The sequence below is a fragment of the Peromyscus eremicus genome, chromosome 6 (genome assembly GCF_949786415.1).
Source record: "Peromyscus eremicus chromosome 6, PerEre_H2_v1, whole genome shotgun sequence".
Classification (NCBI taxonomy): domain Eukaryota; kingdom Metazoa; phylum Chordata; class Mammalia; order Rodentia; family Cricetidae; genus Peromyscus; species Peromyscus eremicus.
In genome coordinates, this window is record NC_081421.1 from 16,799,474 (window position 1) to 16,819,207 (window position 19,734).

At 40.9% G+C, this 19,734-nt stretch overlaps 1 protein-coding gene across 5 annotated transcripts in view; it reads left to right on the forward strand.

Annotated features, from left to right (window-relative positions):
- Nucleotides 1–159: 159 nt before the first annotated feature.
- Nucleotides 160–19,734, forward strand: part of Afg2a (AFG2 AAA ATPase homolog A) — a 169,863-nt gene continuing 150,288 nt past the window's right edge. For 2 of the 5 annotated variants that reach the window (XR_009379765.1, XM_059265261.1), the window contains exons 1-7: nt 160–767; nt 4,886–5,010; nt 6,520–6,677; nt 14,851–14,909; nt 16,382–17,026; nt 17,867–17,996; nt 18,392–18,448. Coding sequence is in view for 4 of the 5 variants with exons in the window: in XM_059265261.1 (XP_059121244.1) it covers nt 608–767; nt 4,886–5,010; nt 6,520–6,677; nt 14,851–14,909; nt 16,382–17,026; nt 17,867–17,996; nt 18,392–18,448 (1,334 nt within the window). In the remaining variant the exon portion in view is untranslated. The remainder of the gene's footprint in view (nt 768–4,885; nt 5,011–6,519; nt 6,678–14,850; nt 14,910–16,381; nt 17,027–17,866; nt 17,997–18,391; nt 18,449–19,734) is intronic. The other 3 variants (XM_059265260.1, XM_059265259.1, XM_059265258.1) reach the window with 3 other exon arrangements.

Genomic DNA, 19,734 nt, shown 5'->3' on the forward strand with positions numbered 1-19,734 from the left:
TTCCCTCCCCGCCCTTGTCGTCTGATACAGCCTCGCTTCTCCTTCCGGCGATCGCCCCGCCCCGTCACGCCGCGAACAATCTTCCGGCGTCTTCCGGCGATCGCCCCGCCCCGCCTCGCCGCGTACACTCTCACGGCGTCTTCCGGCGCTCGCTCCGCCCCTTCTCGCCCGGAGGAGGGCTGACCGTAAACTCTCGGAAAGTCTCACCAGACGCTAAGGTTGAGGTGGGCTTCCCGTTTGGCCCACTGCTCGGTGGAGTTGACCGTGGACTGTCTTCGGAGGCTCTGGCCGGAGGGGGAGAAACTTTCGATTTGTTTTTCTACTTTAAGTGAACCGACACTTGCCTCGGGTCTAGGCAAAGCGGCGGAGCAACCGAAGTTCACTTTTCAGGAGTTCATAACGTAAACGGAGGTTCCTAGGCCCCGCCCAGACTTCTTTAACAAAAGCGTCCTGAGACCCTCGCTAACCGACTCGGACTCTCGGGCTGCGCTCTACGTGGAGCATTACGGCGCGCACCGAGCCGCTGACCTGTGACCCGGAAGTTTTCTCCCCGAGCCGCGCACGTTGAGCCGGCTTTGGGTCTGCCTTTTTCCGATAGCCTGCAGTCATGTCTTCCAAGAAGAACAGAAAGCGGCAGAAAGAGGGCGCGGAGGGCGCCTCGCCCTCGCTGTCTGCTGCTTCGTCTCGCTCGGGGACCCCGGCTCCTCTCGCCCGGCCGGCCGTGGCGGCGCCGGGGATGCTGGTGGTCACCAACTTCCTTGAGAAAGGTGAGGAAAGCGCGGGCAGCGCCGAGGCTGAGGCGCCCGAGGGGGGTGCGGCGTGTGGAGGTGGGCGTGACACGGGAGCCCGCGGACCGAGGCGCGCCGGCGGCTCCGACCCTCTTTGCAAAGTGTTCCGAGTTTTCCTTTTACTGTTTATTCTTTCTTTACTTACTTTGGAGATTGAGTCCCTGGGCCTTGCGTATGCCAAGCAAGACGACCAACTGAGTTATGGCCGCACTGGAGATGGCCTTGGCTCTTTGAAGATTTACTCTTTAGCTATGGCCAGCAGGCATAGCTTGCGCTAAAAAGCTAAATATCGGTTTTTGATGGTGGATCCGTGCTGCCTGACAGACAGCGTTGTGGCTTTAGGAAGGAAGGCGTTTTCATTGACCACAGAGGTTCAGAGATTTAGTTAAGGCTATTGGTTAATTGCACACTAGGGTTAATAGTCAGTTAGCCTTGTCACATGCATGGCTCAGCTAGTTTTCGTAGAAGTGGTGATAGACGAGTACGTAATGATGCCCGTTTTACAGAGTAGAGGAAACTAACGGAGTGCCATCTGAGTTACACAGCTACCAGGTGGCAGAATCCATGTTTGAGTTAAGATCTATTCGATTCCAGAGCCGTTGCCTTAGATGAGTTTTATTGGCTTGGGTGACAGACTTAACATCTGAAAAGTCATTTACTTGGTAAGTCTTTTAGCGTGCTTGATGTGTAGTTGTTTTGACTAACTGGCTTTTATGTCCAATAAGACTTTAAAGACAATTTTAGCGTTAGCGTTTTTATTCTGACTTAGAAATCAAAATACAGCCTGTTCTGTTCCGCAGACTCAACCTCTTTTCAAGTAGATCCTTCCCACTGCTATTTACATATATGCATTTTTCTTCTATCTCAAAACTGCAAAAGTTTCACCATTTCTTGCTGCCCCCACCCTCTCTAAACCTTTTCATTGCCTACTCATTAAATGGAGTGTTCGCTGCCTATTTGACAATCACACACCCCAGTCCTATTTGACTTGCATGCCATCTTCTCTTGGGAACTGTTTGGTAGTTGTCACAGCTCATCTCTATTGGCAAATCCAGTTGATGGTTTTCACTACTTGCCTTTTGATGCCCATAGCCTTTGGCATTTGTTGATCTTTTCTTAAGCATGTCACTACTTACTTTATCATTAGACTTTGATGATTTTTCTTCACGTGCATTGGTAACCATTTTCTTTGCAGGTTTACCCACTTCCATCGGATTCTGAAATACTGAAGTTTATTAATTCTTAGTCTGATATTCTCTTATTTTTCCCTAAATATAATTTATGGCAAGAATATCCAAAGCTAAGTTTTTCATTTATATCTTCTTCAATTTTGATTATTTTTTTTGTAAAACATACTGTTTCTAAGTCTTGATTCAGTGTGTTATATCAGAATTTCTCAAACACTTTCTGTGGCAAGGTTAAAAATGGCCAAGCGGGCCAGTGTGGTAGTGCACGCCTTTAATCCCAGCACTCTGGAGGCAGAGGCAGGCGTATCTCTGAGTTGGAGGCCAGCCTGGTCTACAGAGTGAGTTCCAGGATAGGCTCCAAAGCCACACAGAGAAACCCTGTCTGAAAAAAACAAACAAAAAATGGCCAAGGAGTCACATATCGACAGTTTTGTAAAATAGTACAATTAGAAAAATAAATTTAAAAACCAAAATACTGGGTTCGTAGACAAAATTTTATCTGCTTGCAGTAAAAGTTTCTAAGTGATTTTTTTTCTTTTTTGGTACTTAAACTTACTATGAACTTATAACAAGTAGTTTGTAGACTATATCTTGAATAGTATTGTCCATTACCTCTTCTTTTTAATTTTTCAAAGTCACTGTAGAATCAACTTCCTGAGTCTACTTCTTTCAGTAATGCAAACTTTAGTTCTTAAGAAATTCAGAAACTGCTGGGCGGTGGTGGCGCATGCCTCTAATCCCAGCTCTCAGGAGGCAGAGACAGGAGAATCTCTGAGTTTGAGGGCAGCCTGGTCTACAGAGTGAGTTCCAGGACAGCTAGGGCTACACATGGAAACTCTTGTCTCAAAAAACAAACAAACAAATCAGAAATCCAGGGGTTAGGCATAATGGCTCATTGTCACATCTATATCGGCACCATTACCAAATCTTGTTTATTATCCAGATAGTTTCTGTCTTCCTTCTCACAGCATTCCCGCTGCTTCTGTTTCAAATGCAGACCTCATCACCTCTCACCTGAACTGCTACAATGGCCTTTGTTTGATTTCCCTGCTTGCAATTTTGTTCTCTTACTCTTTTCTACTTTATGGTCAGAATGGTCTTTTAAAATGAAAATCCTATGGTGATACTACTATTCTTCCCCATAGTCTTCCTTCCATTGCTTTCAGGGTTATGACTGGAATCTTGATGCAGTACACTGCCCTGCATGGTTTTTGCCTTCCTTAAGCAACTCTCTTGTCTCTCATCCCTCTTTTAATAAGTCTCTGAAGGATGCATCATACTCCTATCTATCCACAAAATCTGTGCATGCTTTTTCTGTTAAGAAAAATAATATCTCTTCTTCATATTTAGTTATTTCTTTCTCTTCCTCCACACCTGAGTTTTAACAGCACTTTCTTTGAGTAGCATTCTGTAATTTTTCCAAATTAGGTTAGATTACACAGAATAGGTGTTGCTAGGTCTCTCAGTCATTTTGTTGTTGTATAGTCTTAGTTTGTAACTATACAGTTATTCAGTACTTGTTGGCTAACTTGTCCTAGATTATAAACTCCATGAAGCAATGGAGCAAGGGTGGATGGTTGTTTGAAATTGACTTTATGGGCTGGTAAAATGACTTTGGATGAAGGTCTTGTGGCACAGACATAAGGTTCAGGGTTCACATATCAAGCACCCATGTAAAAAGCTGGGTATGGAGGCAGGAAAGATTGTTCAGTGGGTAAGAGCATTTGTTTTGCAGGCATGAGGACCTGAGTTTGAACCCCCAGCACCGATTTTATATGCCCAATATGGTTGGGTGTGTCTTGTAACTCAATAATTGGGAGCTAGAGACAGGTGTCTCCTGAGAGCTCACTGGTCCAGAGTAGCCAAAAGCTATCAATTTTCTTCCTGATGGAGTAAGGCACATAACCCAGAGTTACAGTGTAGTGATGCATACCTGTGATGCATGGGGGGCTGTCTCAGTTTCCTTTCCATTGCTGTGAGAAAATTCCCTGAGAAAGGGATTTATTATGGCTCACAGTTTCAGGTTCTAGTTCATCGTCGTAGGAAGTCACAGTGGCAGGCCCTTGAGAGAACTAGCCACATTACACCCACAGTCAGAGTAGAGAACAGTAAGTTCTTGTATGCATTCATTGCTTCCTTTTGATGTGAATGTAATGTGACTAGCTGCTCTAAGTGCCTGCTGCTGTGAGTATGAGTCTCATCCTTGGAACTTGCATGGTATAAAGGAAAGAATGGATCTCTATACATGCATGCACACACACTAAATGTGGAGAAATGAGGACTGGTAGAATTCTGTGGACAGCCTGTGGAAATTTGGATGTTATAAGCAGAGAACTGTATAATGGTGGTATATTGAGAAACAATGACTTGGATGAAAATTTGTACCTGATCTCCATTAACAGGGAGGTTTTTTAGGGAAGGTTTTGAAATCCTGGATTATGTGGTTCTGAAGTGGAAACAAGCCTCTAGAGCCAGATAAATGTTCCAGTTGTCTTTGAAACCTAGTAGCTAACTCAGAATCTTTCAGCAGAAAGTGCAGAGACTGTTGGAAGTGTAGTTAGATTTTGTAATTGTGTTTGTTTTTGACAGTGCTGAGGACAGAACCCAAGGCCTTGGCCATGCTAGGGAAGTATGCTAGCTTTACTCTGAGCTAATATACCCCAGCCACAGTATGTTCTTAATAAACCAAGAGATCTCTTCTCTTTACTTTAAACTTTGTAGGTTATACTCACACATTGTCAGTAAACATTCCAAAAGGTTTGGTTTTACGTTAGTTTAAAAAAGAAGGTTTCTTCAGGATATGATAAATTCGTTGGTATGGTTACATGAATACAGGATTTTCATTTACCCTAAAAGTGCCTGAATTTCTGTTATAAAATAGTATAAAATAAATTCTCTCTCCTTTTATAGTAGATGGCAAAGTTCCTAAGACATTCCAGAATTCCCTTGTTCATCTTGGACTTAATACTATGAAGTCTGCAAACATTTGTATAGGCCGACCAGTGCTCCTTACCAGTTTGGATGGAAAGCAGGAGGTAAAATTCCTTATCCTTTTACTAGAAGCATTGGAAGTCATTCTGGTTTTAACTTTGAATACAAGTTGGTGAACAGTTAGTGTATGTGAATCAGAAGTTGGTTCTTTCCTTCCATGATGTCCATTTCAGGAGTCAAACTCAGGTCGACAGTCTTGGTGGCAAGTATCTTCACCTGTTGAACCATCTTGCCGACTCCAAAAAAAAAGGTACTTTTAAAGACAGTCGTATGGATACTAGAGACATGGCTCAGCAGTTAAGAATGTGCACTGTTCTTCTAAAGGATCTGAGTTCAGTTCCCAGCACTCACATCGGGCAGCTCACAGTTGCCTATAACTCTAGCTCCAGGGGAACCTGATGCCTCTGGCTTCTGTGGACACCAGCATGTGCACATACCCTAACACCACACATATGCACATATACATAATTAAAGTAATAAATCTTCAGAAAAATAAGACTGTTGTGTACATAGTAGTCACTGAAATTCCAGAGAGAAAGGGCCATTGCTTTTTTTTTTTTTAAACAGGGAGGTAGTGGCTTATGTCCCTTTAAGCTTTGTTCTTCTAGTCAGTTGTTAAAAACATTTCTGTGCAGAAATGTGATCTTGAGATAAGATGAGCACCTGCCCTTCATACAAATACTTATTTTCACTGGGTTTGGCTGTATTTCTCCCTGATGTCGTGGGATTTGAAGACTCCAAGATGAGAGCTTTTCCTAGATTTTTAGCAGCTTGGCTCTCTCCTTGTTGCCAGTTCCTGCCTGTGACATAGTGCCCCCCCCCTTTCATCCATGGAGGATGTTTTTGTGTTCTTTTATGGGGATATGTGTACATGTGTTCATATGCAGGTAGAGACCTCACATGTTTCTTAGGTCCCTTCCCCCACCTCACTTTTTGAGACGGGGTCTGTCATTTGGCCTGGAACTCATAGATTAGTCTATGCTGTTTGGCTTGTGTGCCCCAGGAACCAGCTATCTCTGCCTCCTCAGCACTGAGATTACGTGTGTGAGCCACCACACCTGGCTTTTTTTCATGGGTTCTGGAGGTTGAACCTAGGTCCTCATGCTTGCAGAGAAAGCACCTTACAGACTGAGCCATCTCTCCAGCCCTAAAATCCAGGTGTTAAAGAGACTCTTACACTGTTTTGCAGTGTATCATGGATAGGAAGTATGAGGCTGCATTCATTACAAGTTATCTTGCTTTTAATATTTTTCTCCTTCTTACCATCTATTAATGTTTTTGTCTTTTTTTTTATCTGCCTTTCTTCATCTCACTATGAGCGCTTTCCTGATCTTCACAGAAGTTGTAATATTCATTAAAAGAAATTGGTGAACTTCTAGGATTTAATTTTATTTTTTTAACTGCAGTTTATCCCACTACAGATTGTGTCAGATATTGTTTGGGAATAATGATTGTGTTTTGTGTATTAGATATGCTTAACATTCTCTTCTTTATAAATTGATGGTATTATATGTACTGATGTTCTGATATTGTTATTTTATTTCTCTGAGTAGGTTTATACAGCCTGGCCAGTTGCAGGATTTCCTGGAGGCAAGGTTGGCCTGAGTGAAATGGCACAGAAGAATGTGGGTGTGAGAGCTGGCGATACCATCCAGGTCCAGCCTCTTTTGGGAGCTGTGCTTCAAGCTCAGGAAATGGACTTGGCACTGAGGTTTGGCTCTTTTCTTTAGTGACTGTCTAGCTCAAAGCTGCCCAAAGGAAATGTAGTGAGGGGGCTGGAGAGATGGTTCAGTGGTCAAGAGTCCGTGTTCTTGCAGAGACCCAACCCAGCTTTGGTTTCCAGCACCCACATGATGGCATCACAACCATCCATTACTCTAGTTCCATTGAATCCAAAGCCCTCTTTTGACCTTGGTGAACATTAGGCACAAATGTGGTACACAGACATACATGCTAGCAAAACATAAATAGATCTTTTAAAATAAAAAGAGAGGTATAAACATGTTCAGTTTGGTTTTTCTAAACAGATGGAGAAATGGATTCTTACAAATTTTATTTAACCCATTATATGTAGTACTATTTTAATACATAATTATAAAAAGTTACTAGTGAGGTGTTTTATCCCCGCCCCCCAGCTTTTTTTCTAGATCAAATCTTTAAAATCTAACTATATATGTTATACTTGTAGTACATTTGTCTGAGACAAGATCTTACTATGTAGTCCAGGTTGGCCTTGAACTTAATGATCAATCTACCATAGCCTATAGATACTGGAAAATTTCTCCTTTGTGTTTGGGATAGAAACCAGGGTTTTGGGCTGGAGAGCTGGCTCAGAGGTTAAGAGTATTGGCTGCTCTTTCAGAGGTCCCAAGTTCAATTCCCAGCAACCACATGGTGGCTCACAACCATCTGTAATCAGACCTGGTGCCCTCTTCTGGCCCACAGGCATACATGCAGGCAGAATACTGTATACATAATAAATAAAATCTTTAAAAAAAAAGAGAGAGAAAAACCAGGGTTTTGCACCTACTGGTACTCCCATTTCTAGCCACGATAACCACATATGTTAAAATGAGTAATGATACACTATATATAATAGCGTAAGCTAAATGGATGACTATATGTACAAGGGACTCTGGTACCCTGAAGTTAAGTAGCCCTACATTTGAAGTGAAGGGATCATAACTGATGAATACTTAGCAGTGTATTTCATCTTAACTTGCAGTTAAGTCAGGGTACTTACAGCTTGTTGTGAGTAGCTAAGAAATACAGTTTTTTTTCTCTTTGCTACTGAAGAATATTCCAGTATGAACATGTCAGCACTTTATAATTAAAAATGTATAAAAATTAATTTCTTAATGAGAAATAACACCCAGAAATATTTCAGCAAGATAAAGAACTGTGTCCACATTGAGTCATAGTCTGATGTTAAAGGCTTAGTAAAATGTTGAAATAAGAATCAGTGGCTGACAGAAAAAATAGTCTGGATGTCTTTAGACTCAATATTCATATATAAGTCAGAGAAATCTTAGAGTAGTACTTTCCATTGAAAAACTAGTACAGATCATTTTTCATTTTTGGTATCAGCATTTTTTAAACTGTCTTAGCAGTTTGATAACTTGGAAAATTTTTTTTGTTGTTGTTAATTATTTGAGAATTAAATACAGTATGTCTCAGCCATATTTACCTCCCCCTACCAACTCTTCTCAGACCTAAGCCTCTTTCCCTATCTACCTAACTTTATATTCTTTTTGTAAACCTATCAAGACTAATTTGTGCTACCCACATGTCCTTGGATGTGTAGCCTTCTACTGGAGCAAGATTAATTAACCAGGGTCTACACTCTTAGATAAAATTGCCTCTTCCCCTCCTAGCAGCTAGCAGGGTCTAGGGGCGGGGGTTTTGTGCCCAACTCTCTTCTCTCTGCTGGGATTTGGTCTGGCCTGTTCTTGTACAGGTCTTGTGCATGCTGTCACAGTGGCAGTTAGTTCACATCCAGAAGACACTATTTCCTTGTCTCCACTATCTTTGGCTCTTACACTCTTTCTGCCCCCTCTCCCACAATGATCTCTGAGTCTTTGGAGGAGAGGACTCGGTATATGTGTCCCATTTTATGGCTGAACATTCTGCAGTCTCGTATTTTCTGCACCTTGGCTTGTTGTGGGTCTCTTTGTTTTGTTTTGGTTTTTTTTTTTTTTTGGTTTTTCAAGACAGGGTTTCTCTGTGTAGCTTTGGGCCTTTCCTGGGACTCACTTGGTAGCCCAGGCTGGCCTCAAACTCACAGAGATCCGCCTGGCTCTGCCTCCTGAGTGCTGGGATTAAAGGCGTGCGCCACCACCGCCCGGCTGTGGGTCTCTTTGTTAATTATCTACAAATAGAATGTTTTTAATTTTATTTTTAACATGTATGAGAATTTGCTGTGTGTATGTTTGTGCATCATGTGTATGCCTGTGCTTGGTGCCTGCTGAGGCCAGAAGAAAGAATAGGGTTCCTTGAAACTGGAATTGCAGATGGTTCTGAGATGCACTGTGGGTACTGGGAACTGAACCCAGGTCCTCTAGAAGAGTAGCAAGTCCTCTTAACCACCAAGCCATCTCTGGGTGTTCTTATCTTGTGTTTTGAAGCAGTTTTACTGTTTGTAGCCCAAGGCTGACTTGCTCCTGCCTCCTCCTTTTGAGTACTTTAGGTTTGTGCCACTGCAGGTAGCTCAAGAAATAATTTTCAATTAATGATAATTCAAGAAAAGAACTTGATTGCATGTTTAAATCACATTCAGCCTAGTAAAAACAAAGACCTGTTATTACCAAGAATTTTAAATAGCTCTTACTGAAGGGTGAGTATAGTGTCTCACCCATCCTCCAATAGAATTTTGAGTTAGATTGATTGCTGATAAAAGTCGGATGCAAATTTGCTTTGATAAAAGTACCTTTTGATAATTTAATACCACCTTAGTGATAATTTGTGGAGTGCGTGTATAAGAATTCAAAAAAATTTTCTAGTTGTCATCTTGAGTTTAAAATGTTTTCTTTTGTTTATATTCCAAGCTTGTGTTTTGGCATCATCCCTCTACCCCCTTTGAAAACAGGAAACTGTTTTCAGAACAAACAGTAACCATTTAATGAACATTGAAAAACAGAGCAAAATCAAAGAATATAATGTTGAGAATCAGTTTCATATATTAGATGCTTATACATGTGTGGTGGTTTGAATGAGAACAGCCCCTATAGTCTCATATATTTGAATGCTTGGTCCCCAGTTGGTAGAACTGTTTAGGAAGGATTAGAAGGTCCGGCCTTGTTGGAGGAAGTGTGTCATGGGGGTGGGCTTTGAGGTTTCAAGAGCCACACCATTCCCAGCTAGCTCGCTCTCTGCCTTGTGCTTATGGATCAGTGTGAGCTCTCAGACACTTTTCCAGCACGGAGGCTGCCATGCCTGCTGCTGTGCTCCTCATCATGATGGTCATGGACTCTAACCCCCTGGAACCCCCAAATTAAATGCTTTCTTTTATAAAGTTGCCTTGGTCTTGATGCTTTATCACCACAGTAAAGGTAGCTCAGACCACATCACATGGACACATTTGTAAGAATGAACAAACGTGCATCTATCCTTTTGATTTTTATATCCTTTCGTACCTTTCAAGGTATCTATTCCCATCTTCTTTGCACCATCTCCTCCCTGATTCCAGATCTCACTAGGTAGCCCAGGCTGGCCTCCATCTCATGATCCTCCTGTTTTACTCTCAATTGCTGGCCTCATAAGTGTGTGACTGGTTTATTTACCCCTTTTTAGCAAATGAAATGGTCTCAGTGTGGGAAAGTTGTGTATTTCATGAAATACCTGGCAGCACTGTTGCTGTTAAAGCAGGTTATCATCAGAATGTGTTGAAACAGTGATACAGGAAGTAGTAGTCATTGTTGGCTGGAATTAGCATTATCTATGAACAAATCTCATCTTATTGGGGCTGAGTAGTGTTGAATGATTAGAAAAGACAGTGGATTTAAATGAAATCTTGGTTTTTAAATTTTAATTTCTTAAAAAAAAAAAAAGTTGCATTTTAAGTAGGGCAGCAGAGTGTAAACAAGGAAGTTCATTTCCAGTTAGGAAAATAAGTCATTTAAATCATGGTAACTGGAGAATTTCATTGGTGATATTGGAGTTCTTTCTAGTGGAAATCTATACCTGTTCTTCAAATTTTTAACTGTCTCTTATTCAATTAATAAGGCCAATTTAAGTAAGGGCCAGAGGGACTGCTCAGAGGTTAAGAGTATTTTGCTGCTCTTGTAAGATGACTTGGATTCTGTTCTCAGCACCTACATGGTGGCTCACAATCACTGTTTTTCCTTCTGGCCTCCACTAGCATCAGTCACTTAGATTGTGTCTCTACATACATGCAGGCAAAATACACATATACAGAAAAACAAATCTTAAAAATAATGTAATTATAACTTGATTCCATGTTTTACAAATGGAATTCAATTTAAGTTAAATTAAGTATGTAGTTGATTCTCATTGTTTATTTGTGGTAGTTATGTTTTCTTGAGGTTGCTGTCACACTGACAGAGAAAACAGAACCATTGTTCTTAGTGAGGAATTTATACAGCTGTGCATCTCTTACCTAGACTGATTTTGAATACTTGAAGAAACTAGTTCTAGTAAGATTCTGCTTATGCTGCATCAAGGAACAAGAACTCCAGACATGTTAAGAAATTTGCCTGAGACTGTCTCCTTGTGGAGTTGGGTTCAAATCCCCTCCATCTGACCCCAGAGCTAAAGTTTGTACTATACCACATCTGTCCTGCATTACCTCTGAGTCAGAGCTGAGACAAAAGATAGAGTATCATTTTAGTCTTCCTCAATTGACAATATAGTTACTGGACTATATACTGACCCAAACTTTGGAGGGTGGAGGGCTGTGGTACATCCATAGCAACCACAATTACTCTGTGGATTCTGGATGTTAAAAATAATTTTTTAGTGAAATGAATTTGTAACACAGCATTCACAGGAGTTTTGGCCATATTGATACAGTTTATATTTTGATTAAATGAGCTTACTAATAAATGTCCTCTGGTGCAAAACTACCTCTGTTGTGTGGGTTACCGACAGAGCTAGACAATTGTGGCTTCTTCTGTTTAAACATTGCTGCTGACACATGGAAGAAGAAGAGAGTGTTTGAAGACTATTTACTTAACTATTTCAAATGTTTTCTTTTGTGGATGGGTGTGCATGTATATACAAATGTATGTGGGGATGGGGGTGTGCTCACTTGTGTACAAGTGTGAATGCCAGAGGTTGATCTCAAGATATCTTACTTTATTTTTGTCTGTTATTTCCCCTCTCACTGAATCTGGAGTGTGCCATTTTGACTAAACTTGCTGGGTAGCAAGTTCCGGGCCTTCATCTGTTATATCCTCCTTTGTAGTGTTGAGGTTACAAGCCCAACTGGCATTTATGTAAGTGCTGAAGATCCAGAGTAGAATCTTCTTGTTTGGGTAGCAAACACCTTCTCAACCATCTCTCTAGCCCTTTGGAAACTGTTTAAGAGCAGGCTTTTAAAAGTAGGTGCTCATGGAAAAAAGAAAACATCTTCAACAAATGGTGCTGGCATAACTGGATGTCAACATGCAGAAGATTGCAAATAGATCCATATCTGTCACCATGCACAAAACTCAAGTCCAAGTGAATCAAAGACTTCAACATAAATCCAGTTACACTGAACTTGATAGAAGACAAAGTAGGAAGTAGTCTGGAACGCATTGGCACAGGAGACCACTTCCTAAATATAACATCAGTAGCACAGACACTGAGAGCAACAATTAATAAATGGGACTTCCTGAAACTGAGAAGCTTTTGTTGAGCAAAGGACATGGTCAATAAGACAAAAACGACAGCCTACAGAATGGGAAAAGATCTTCACCAACCTCACATCTGACAGAGGGCTGATCTCCAAAATGTATAAAGAACTCAAAAAGCTAGACTTAAAAATACTGAACAATCCAATTAAAAAATGGGCTACAGAGCTTAACAGAGAATTCTCAACAGAAGAATCTCAAATGGCTGAAAGGCATTTAAGGAATTGCTCAACATCCTTAGTCATCAGGGAAATGCTCTGAGATACCATCTTACACCTGTCAGAATGGCTAAGATCAAAAACACTAAAGACAGCTTATGTTGGAGAGGATGTGGAGCAAGGGGAACACTCCTCCACTGTTGGTGCGAATGCAAACTTGTACAGCCACTCTGGAAATCAGTATGGCGGTTTCTCAGAAAATTGGGACTAAGTCTTCCACAAGACCCAGTTATACCACTCTTGGGCATATACCCAAGGAATGCACAATCTTACCACGAGGACACATGCTCAACTATGTTCATATCAGCATTATTTGTAATAGCCAGAACCTGGAAACAACCTAGATGCCTCTCAACTGAAGAGTGGATAAAGAAAATGTGGGACATGTACGCAATGGAGTACTTACTACTCAGTAGTAAAAAACAATAATATCATGAAATTTGCAAGCAAATGGATGGAACTAGAAAATATCTTGAGTGAGGTAACCCAGACTCAGAAGGACAAATATAGTATGTACTCACTCCTAAGTGGATACTAGATGTGAGGGAAGGGATGGCCAGACTGCAACCCACAACTCGAGAGAGGCTAGCTAACAGGGAAAGAACCTAGGAGGGACACATGGATGACCCTGTGAAGGAGAAGTGGATTGAGATCTACATGAGCGGACTGGGTGTGGGGTGCTGGCAGAGGGTGAGGAGTGGGGTTTGAGAACACAGGGAATTGGGAGGGTCAAGCTGGAACAGGGACAGAGTGGGAGGGCAGGGAGGGAGATACCATGATAGATGAGGAATAGGAAGAGGCAGGGTTCTGGGGAGGCTCTCAGGAATCCACAAGGATGACCCCACCTTGATCTGCTGGCAGTGGTCCAGAGGGTGCCTTGACTGGTCTAATCTGGTGACCAGTCTAGCAAATAACCTAGCTGTCATCATAAAGCTTTTGTCCAGTGACTGATGGAGGCAGATGCAGAGATCCACGGCCAGGCACCAGGCTGAGCTCCGGGAATCCAATTGATGAGAGAGAGGAGGAATTCTGTAGGCGAGGGATATCAAGATCATGATGGGAGGGCGTGCAGAGATGACCGGCCACACTAGTGGAAGCCCATGAACTGTGGACTGGTGGCTGTGGAGCCCCCATGGGACTGGACTAATCTCTCTGGATACGGAAGACAGTTGTTTGCCTTGAACTGTTTGGGGGGCACTCAGGCAGGGGGATCAGGATCTGTCCCTGGTCTATGGGGCAGGCTTCTGAGAATCCGGTGCCTGCAGTGTGACGCCTTGCATAGCCTTTGTGCAATGGGAAGGAGCTTGGGCCTGCCTAGGCTCAGTGTGCTGGGCTCTGCTGACTCCCCATGGAAGACCTCAATTAGGGGGATTTGAGGATGGGGGGTGGCTCGGGAAAGAGGGCTGGGGGAGGGAGAGAGGAGGGGGGAATCTGTGGATGGTATGTGGAGTGAGTAGAAAATTTAATAAAGAAAAAAATTCGAAATAAAAAAAAAAAAGTAGGTGCAGTGATATTAGATGTACCTACTTCCTGTATTTTCTGTATACTACTTTTCTGGTGGAGACAGTGATAGTTCCACCAACCAGATACAAAATGTTCAAATAGATGAGCTCTGTTTTTTCCTTAGGCATATCCCTCAGAATCAATTTCCATTGCAGTCAGTACTCTGTTTTTTCCTACTTGCACCTCTTCAGATAATGTACTATATGGGATTTGATTTTTCTGAAGAGCTAATTATACAAAGGAATGAAGTTAGCTATGAATAAAAGCCTTACTCTGTGCTAGGCAACTTCAGAACGGGAGTGATTAGTTTAGGCAAGTGTGTTTTCAGATGTGTTTGACTGACATTGCACAGAAATACCCTTCTCGTTATGACTTAACCTGTGCAGTATGTGTGTTCATGTGTGTAGATAGATGGATATTTATACATATACATGTATGTGTATTTATCTACATGTACATGAAGTATGTGTGTATGAGAAAATGTTTTACAAAGCAGGATTGACCATTTCTGTGCAGCGTATACTGACGTTTTATAAGGGATTGGTTTTTATGGTTTCATGGTCTCCTAATGAATAATACCTTATGTTTTTAAGATCACTGCCTTAAACCTCATTGGCATCAAACTGAAGATATTTTTCTGCAGGAAATATGTATCTTAAAAGTGTAAATTGCCAAAATTGTGGAAATCATTTGTTTTCAGGTTTTAAACAAATTATCTTTCTGGTCTGTAATAGCTATGCATGGCACTTTTTCCATGGTTTAGTTTTTAGTGTACCTAATGCTGATTTTTGTTTTTCTTTCCTCTCTGTAGTGACAAAGATAAGGAAATTAATGAAGAAGAACTGACTGGTTGTATTCTGAGAAAACTAGGTGAGACTAGATTTTAAATTGTTTTCAATTTTAAGCAGCAAAGGAGCAACGAACAGTGCTTGTAGACATATTTTTATTAATAGCTAAGTGAATATTCTCTTATTTTTGTTTGTGAGCCTAGCCTTTAATGGCTAAGTTATCTCTTCAGCCCAGAATATTCTCATTCTTCAAATACCCATTTGAAGACAAAGCTAGTGGTAGAAGTAAAGCTGTACACGCGCATGTGTGCATGCGTGTGCACGTGCCCATCCCCCTCCCCCCAATTTATGGGTGTGCATGTGTTGTGCCCCAATGGTTTGGGTCCTGATACCCCAGCTAGTGATGAGAGAATGAAGAAAAGACAAACACAGAGACATGTACAGAAAAGCTGGGGTCAAATGGGGGTGTGCTCACTCTAATGAAGTGGCAGTTACTACTACCATCAACCAGGAACCTCAGCATTTTATTAGGTACAACAAAGAGGGAGGGTTAGCTAATCTCAGGAGAATTGTCTTTAGGTAGACAGTCTCAGGCTGTAAACATCTGGGAGGAGGAGGAGGAAGAAGCTACAGTTGCTGGTTTCCGGCACCCCTAGGAAAGCTTTGCTCTCCTTTTTTTGAGCCTGGCCCATATGGTAAATGGCTTTGTTAATTTATAATGGCTTTGAGGCTTTGGAGTCTTTCTCATAGCTCTGTGCATGTCAGCAATACACATTGACTCAAGACTTCAGTCACTTGGGACTTGATCCACTCTATACACAAGTGCATGATTGTGTGCATGCATGTGTGTGCATGAGTGTACCTGGAGGCCAGAGGTTGACAAAGGGTGCTTCAGTCTCCACTTTCTTCATTTACTTACAAAGAGTCTTTGACTGAACCTGCAGTTCATGGGTTCAGCTAGACTAGTTGATCAGCACGCTGAAGGCAGTCTTGTCTCTGCTTCCCCAGGGCTGAGATTCCAGGGGTGCGTCAGTGTACCTGGGTTTTCATAAGGGTGCTAGGAATCTGTGCTCAGGTCCTTGTGTTTGTTCAGCAAGCACTGTATTACCTGAGCCATTGCCACAGCCTCAGAATTGAGACTTATTTTTAAGATGAACTTCATTTGTTTTGATTGGATATGTATGAATGTTTGTCCGCATATATGTATGTACACCACATGAATGACTAAATTGCTCATTTTTAAACCTTTGTGCTTGCACGTTTTCCAATGAGGAACATTGCCGTGTTGGTTTGAGTGTGCCATTTAAGTTTAGTTGATAAAAATGGACTTTTGTTGCTATCATTTATAGAATTTTAGATTTACTGACATACAGGATTTAAAAGAATGAGCTTTTTTATACAGCCGATACTGTATCGGGAATATGCCCCTCCCCATTTTTTGTGACAGTTACTTTATTAGTGTTCCAATTTTGTTAATAAATAGCAAATAAGTTGCTGTTGAAACTGTTAAATGGGCAAATTATGCTAATGTATATTTAATCAATTGTTTTTTAGATGGCAAGATTGTTTTACCAGGCAACTTCCTGTACTGTACATTCTATGGACGACTCTGCAAGTTACAAGTGTTGCAAGTAAAAGGGACAGATGGCACAACATTGGGAAAACCTCAGAGTGCCTCTGCTGCTGATAGCCAGGGCCTGGCGTCTGAACACTCCAGCATGGAAAGCAGTGACGGGGATATATCCTTCCAGCTAAGCCAGTTAGATCTGAAAGAGCCTCAGAGCCCAGCATCCCAGAGTACTCCCTGTAAATCCGTTAAAGACAGAGTTATGAATAAAGCTGGTGAAGTTTTGTTAGATGTTACACAGAGCCCCAGGGATGGCAGTGGACTTGGACTAGAGGAAGTCACAGGTCCTAAGTGTAGTTTTGATTCATCCAGAGAAGGAAATACACAGCCTGTCAATGAAGAGAAACTACTGAAGTCTACCAGTGCAGGGGCAAAGAGGAATACTGATACTTTTTATTTTATTTCTTCGACAACAAGAATCAACCTTAAAAAAATTTGTACAAATTCAAAAGAACAAGACAGCCAATTCAAAGTAACTTATGACATGATTGGAGGCTTAAACAGTCAGCTGAAAGCAATAAGAGAAATAATTGAACTGCCTCTCAAGCAGCCTGAACTTTTCAAGAGTTATGGTATGTTACCTTTAGATTACTGTGTTCATGTTAGATTCAAACTCAAAAGCACTTAGTTAGTTCCATTCTCTAATATAATTTCTCACCCTCCTGTCCTTATTTTCTGCCTCGTGTATTACAGTTGCTTTGGGAGATGATAATTAAATGGCTCTTCTCAATGCTTGGTTCTTTAAGTTATGATTCATGTGAGTGGCAGGTTTGTCTCTTATAGCATATTATCCACTGTTGGTGGACTTGTTAATGCTGGATAAGCCGTAATGTCTAAAGAAATAAACCAAAGATGGTCATGGTTTAGTTAAAACTTGTTAAGAAATGTGTGTCTGCCTTGAAGCGAGTGGTTAAGAAAGTAACTCAACTCCCAGGAAACTCAGAGCTACTCCTGCATGGTTGCTGTCCAAATCCTTTGCTTCTGTTTCTTGTATATTACCCCCCTTTTTCCCTTTCTTGCGAATCTTTATGTGTGTAAAAGGAACTCATGAATTTATGTATTTGTTAGTAATTTTTGTATTCCTTAAGAGTTCAAGTTGGAAGAAATTACGTGTGTTCTGATTGATGAACTGTGCTACCTTAGATGACACAAGACAAGGGCTCTTTTTAAAAACACCAAAAAAATATTCATACTTCCCTTGGTTTGTGATCTGTAGAGATAAAGTCATTGATGGATTCAGGATTTGGGATGGATAGTACATCTTTCTGGGAAGTAGGGGAAAGGTAGATTCTCACTTTGTTGTACAAGGTAAGTTTCCATTTCTAGCTTAGGTTAGAAGTTGTATGGCAACTTAACAAGAATATTAATAATCATACTGAATGCACTGGTTTTTGTGTTTGTTTTTCTTGTAGGGATTCCAGCACCTAGAGGGTTGTTACTCTATGGTCCTCCAGGCACTGGGAAGACAATGATTGCTAGGGCTGTTGCGAATGAAGTTGGAGCTTATGTTTCTGTAATTAATGGACCCGAAATTATAAGCAAGTAGGTATATTACTTAATAAGTAAATGTTCATTATTACTAAGTTTACATATCTCAGTGGTGGCTTCTTAAATGGTTGTGTTATATTCTTCCTAAATACTTGATGCTCTAAACTATTTTGTACTATTTTAAATTTTCCCTTTTTTTCTGATGCATGGTCTTACCTATGTAGCCCAGCATGACCTTGACTGTCAATCTTTTTACCTTCACCCCCCCCAAATTCTGAGATTATATATGTCCTTCTAAATTTGCTTTATAATATGTACAAAATATGAAAATAAGTTTTGAAAGTAATTTTAAGTATTTTAGAAATACTTGAAAATTCAGACCACCTTTTATAAAAAATTTTATAAACAGTAAGAAGTGTAAAATAGTACATGTTTTTTATTCATTACAGATTCTATGGTGAGACTGAAGCAAGGTTACGCCAGATATTTGCTGAAGCCACCCTACGGTATTATTAACATTTGATGCTTTGGAATTAATAATTGAGGCTCTATTTAAGTGAAAAATAGTGGCACTTTCTGCAAAACAAAGGAATAACACAAAGTGATGGCCTTAAAGAGAGTTGATGGGAGATTTAAGGAAATGTTATCTAGTCATTTGGAAGTTTGTTAAAAAGTTACTTAATGACACAAAGTAGAAGAATTAAGACAGTAGGAAACTTAGGCTGGGTGGAGATTCATCTCATGAGAATAGACTGTATTTGTCTGTCTTTTTCAGAAAGGCTGTGTCTGTTCTGAATCTTTAACGTGTTTTTCTCTAGCAGTTTCAGGGCTCGGGTCTAATATTACTTTTGAAATCTTTGCATGTGTTTTGGTTTAGTGTGAGAAATATCTTCATTCTACATGTGGATATTTACTTTATTCTACATGTGAATATTTACTTTTTCCAGCATTATTTGTTGAAGAGCCTTTTCCCCCCACAGTGACTGTTTTAGATACTCTTGTTAAAAATTAGGTGTCTGTTGCTATGTCCTTTATTCCATTAGTCTTTGTGTCAGTCCTGTGTGGGTTTTTTTGTTGTTTTGCTTTTTGAGAATTATTTATTTTTATGTGTATGGACATTTTGCCTGAATGTATGTCTGTGCACCACATACAGTGCCTGTGGAGGCCAGAAGAGGGTGTCTGATCCCTTGGAACTAGAATTACAGACTGTCGTGAGTCCCCATGTGGGTACTGAGACTCAAACCCAGTTCCATCTGCAAGAGTTACCAAGTGCTCTGCATTGCTGAGCCATCTCTGCAGTCTCCATGCTGTTTTTCTCACTGTGGTTCTGTAGTAGTTTGAGATCAGAAACTGGTAGCTCCAGCATTCCTTTTTCTGCTTGCTATAGTTTTGGATGCGATACTGTGCCAAAGGGGTCTGTCCTTACTTTATTTCTGTTACTGTAATAAAATACTCTGATAGAAAGCAACTAAGTGGAGCAAGGTTTTGTTTTGTTTCCCCAGCTCACAGTTCTAGGTTATAGTCCGTTATTGTGGAAAAGTCAAGGCGGCAGCATTTCAACACATCTGGTCACATTACGTCCATGGTCAAGAGCAAAGAGAAATGAGTGCATAAACGTTCACTTGCTTGTGCTCAGCTGGATTTTTCCTCTCTTAATGGTTAAGGATGTGTAGGGAATGGTGTCTTCTCTATCAATTTACTTAAGATAGAGTCCCTTAGAGACATACCTATGGACCAACTCAGTGTAGACAGTTCTTTATTGAAATTCTAGGGTGATTCTAGGTTGTATTAA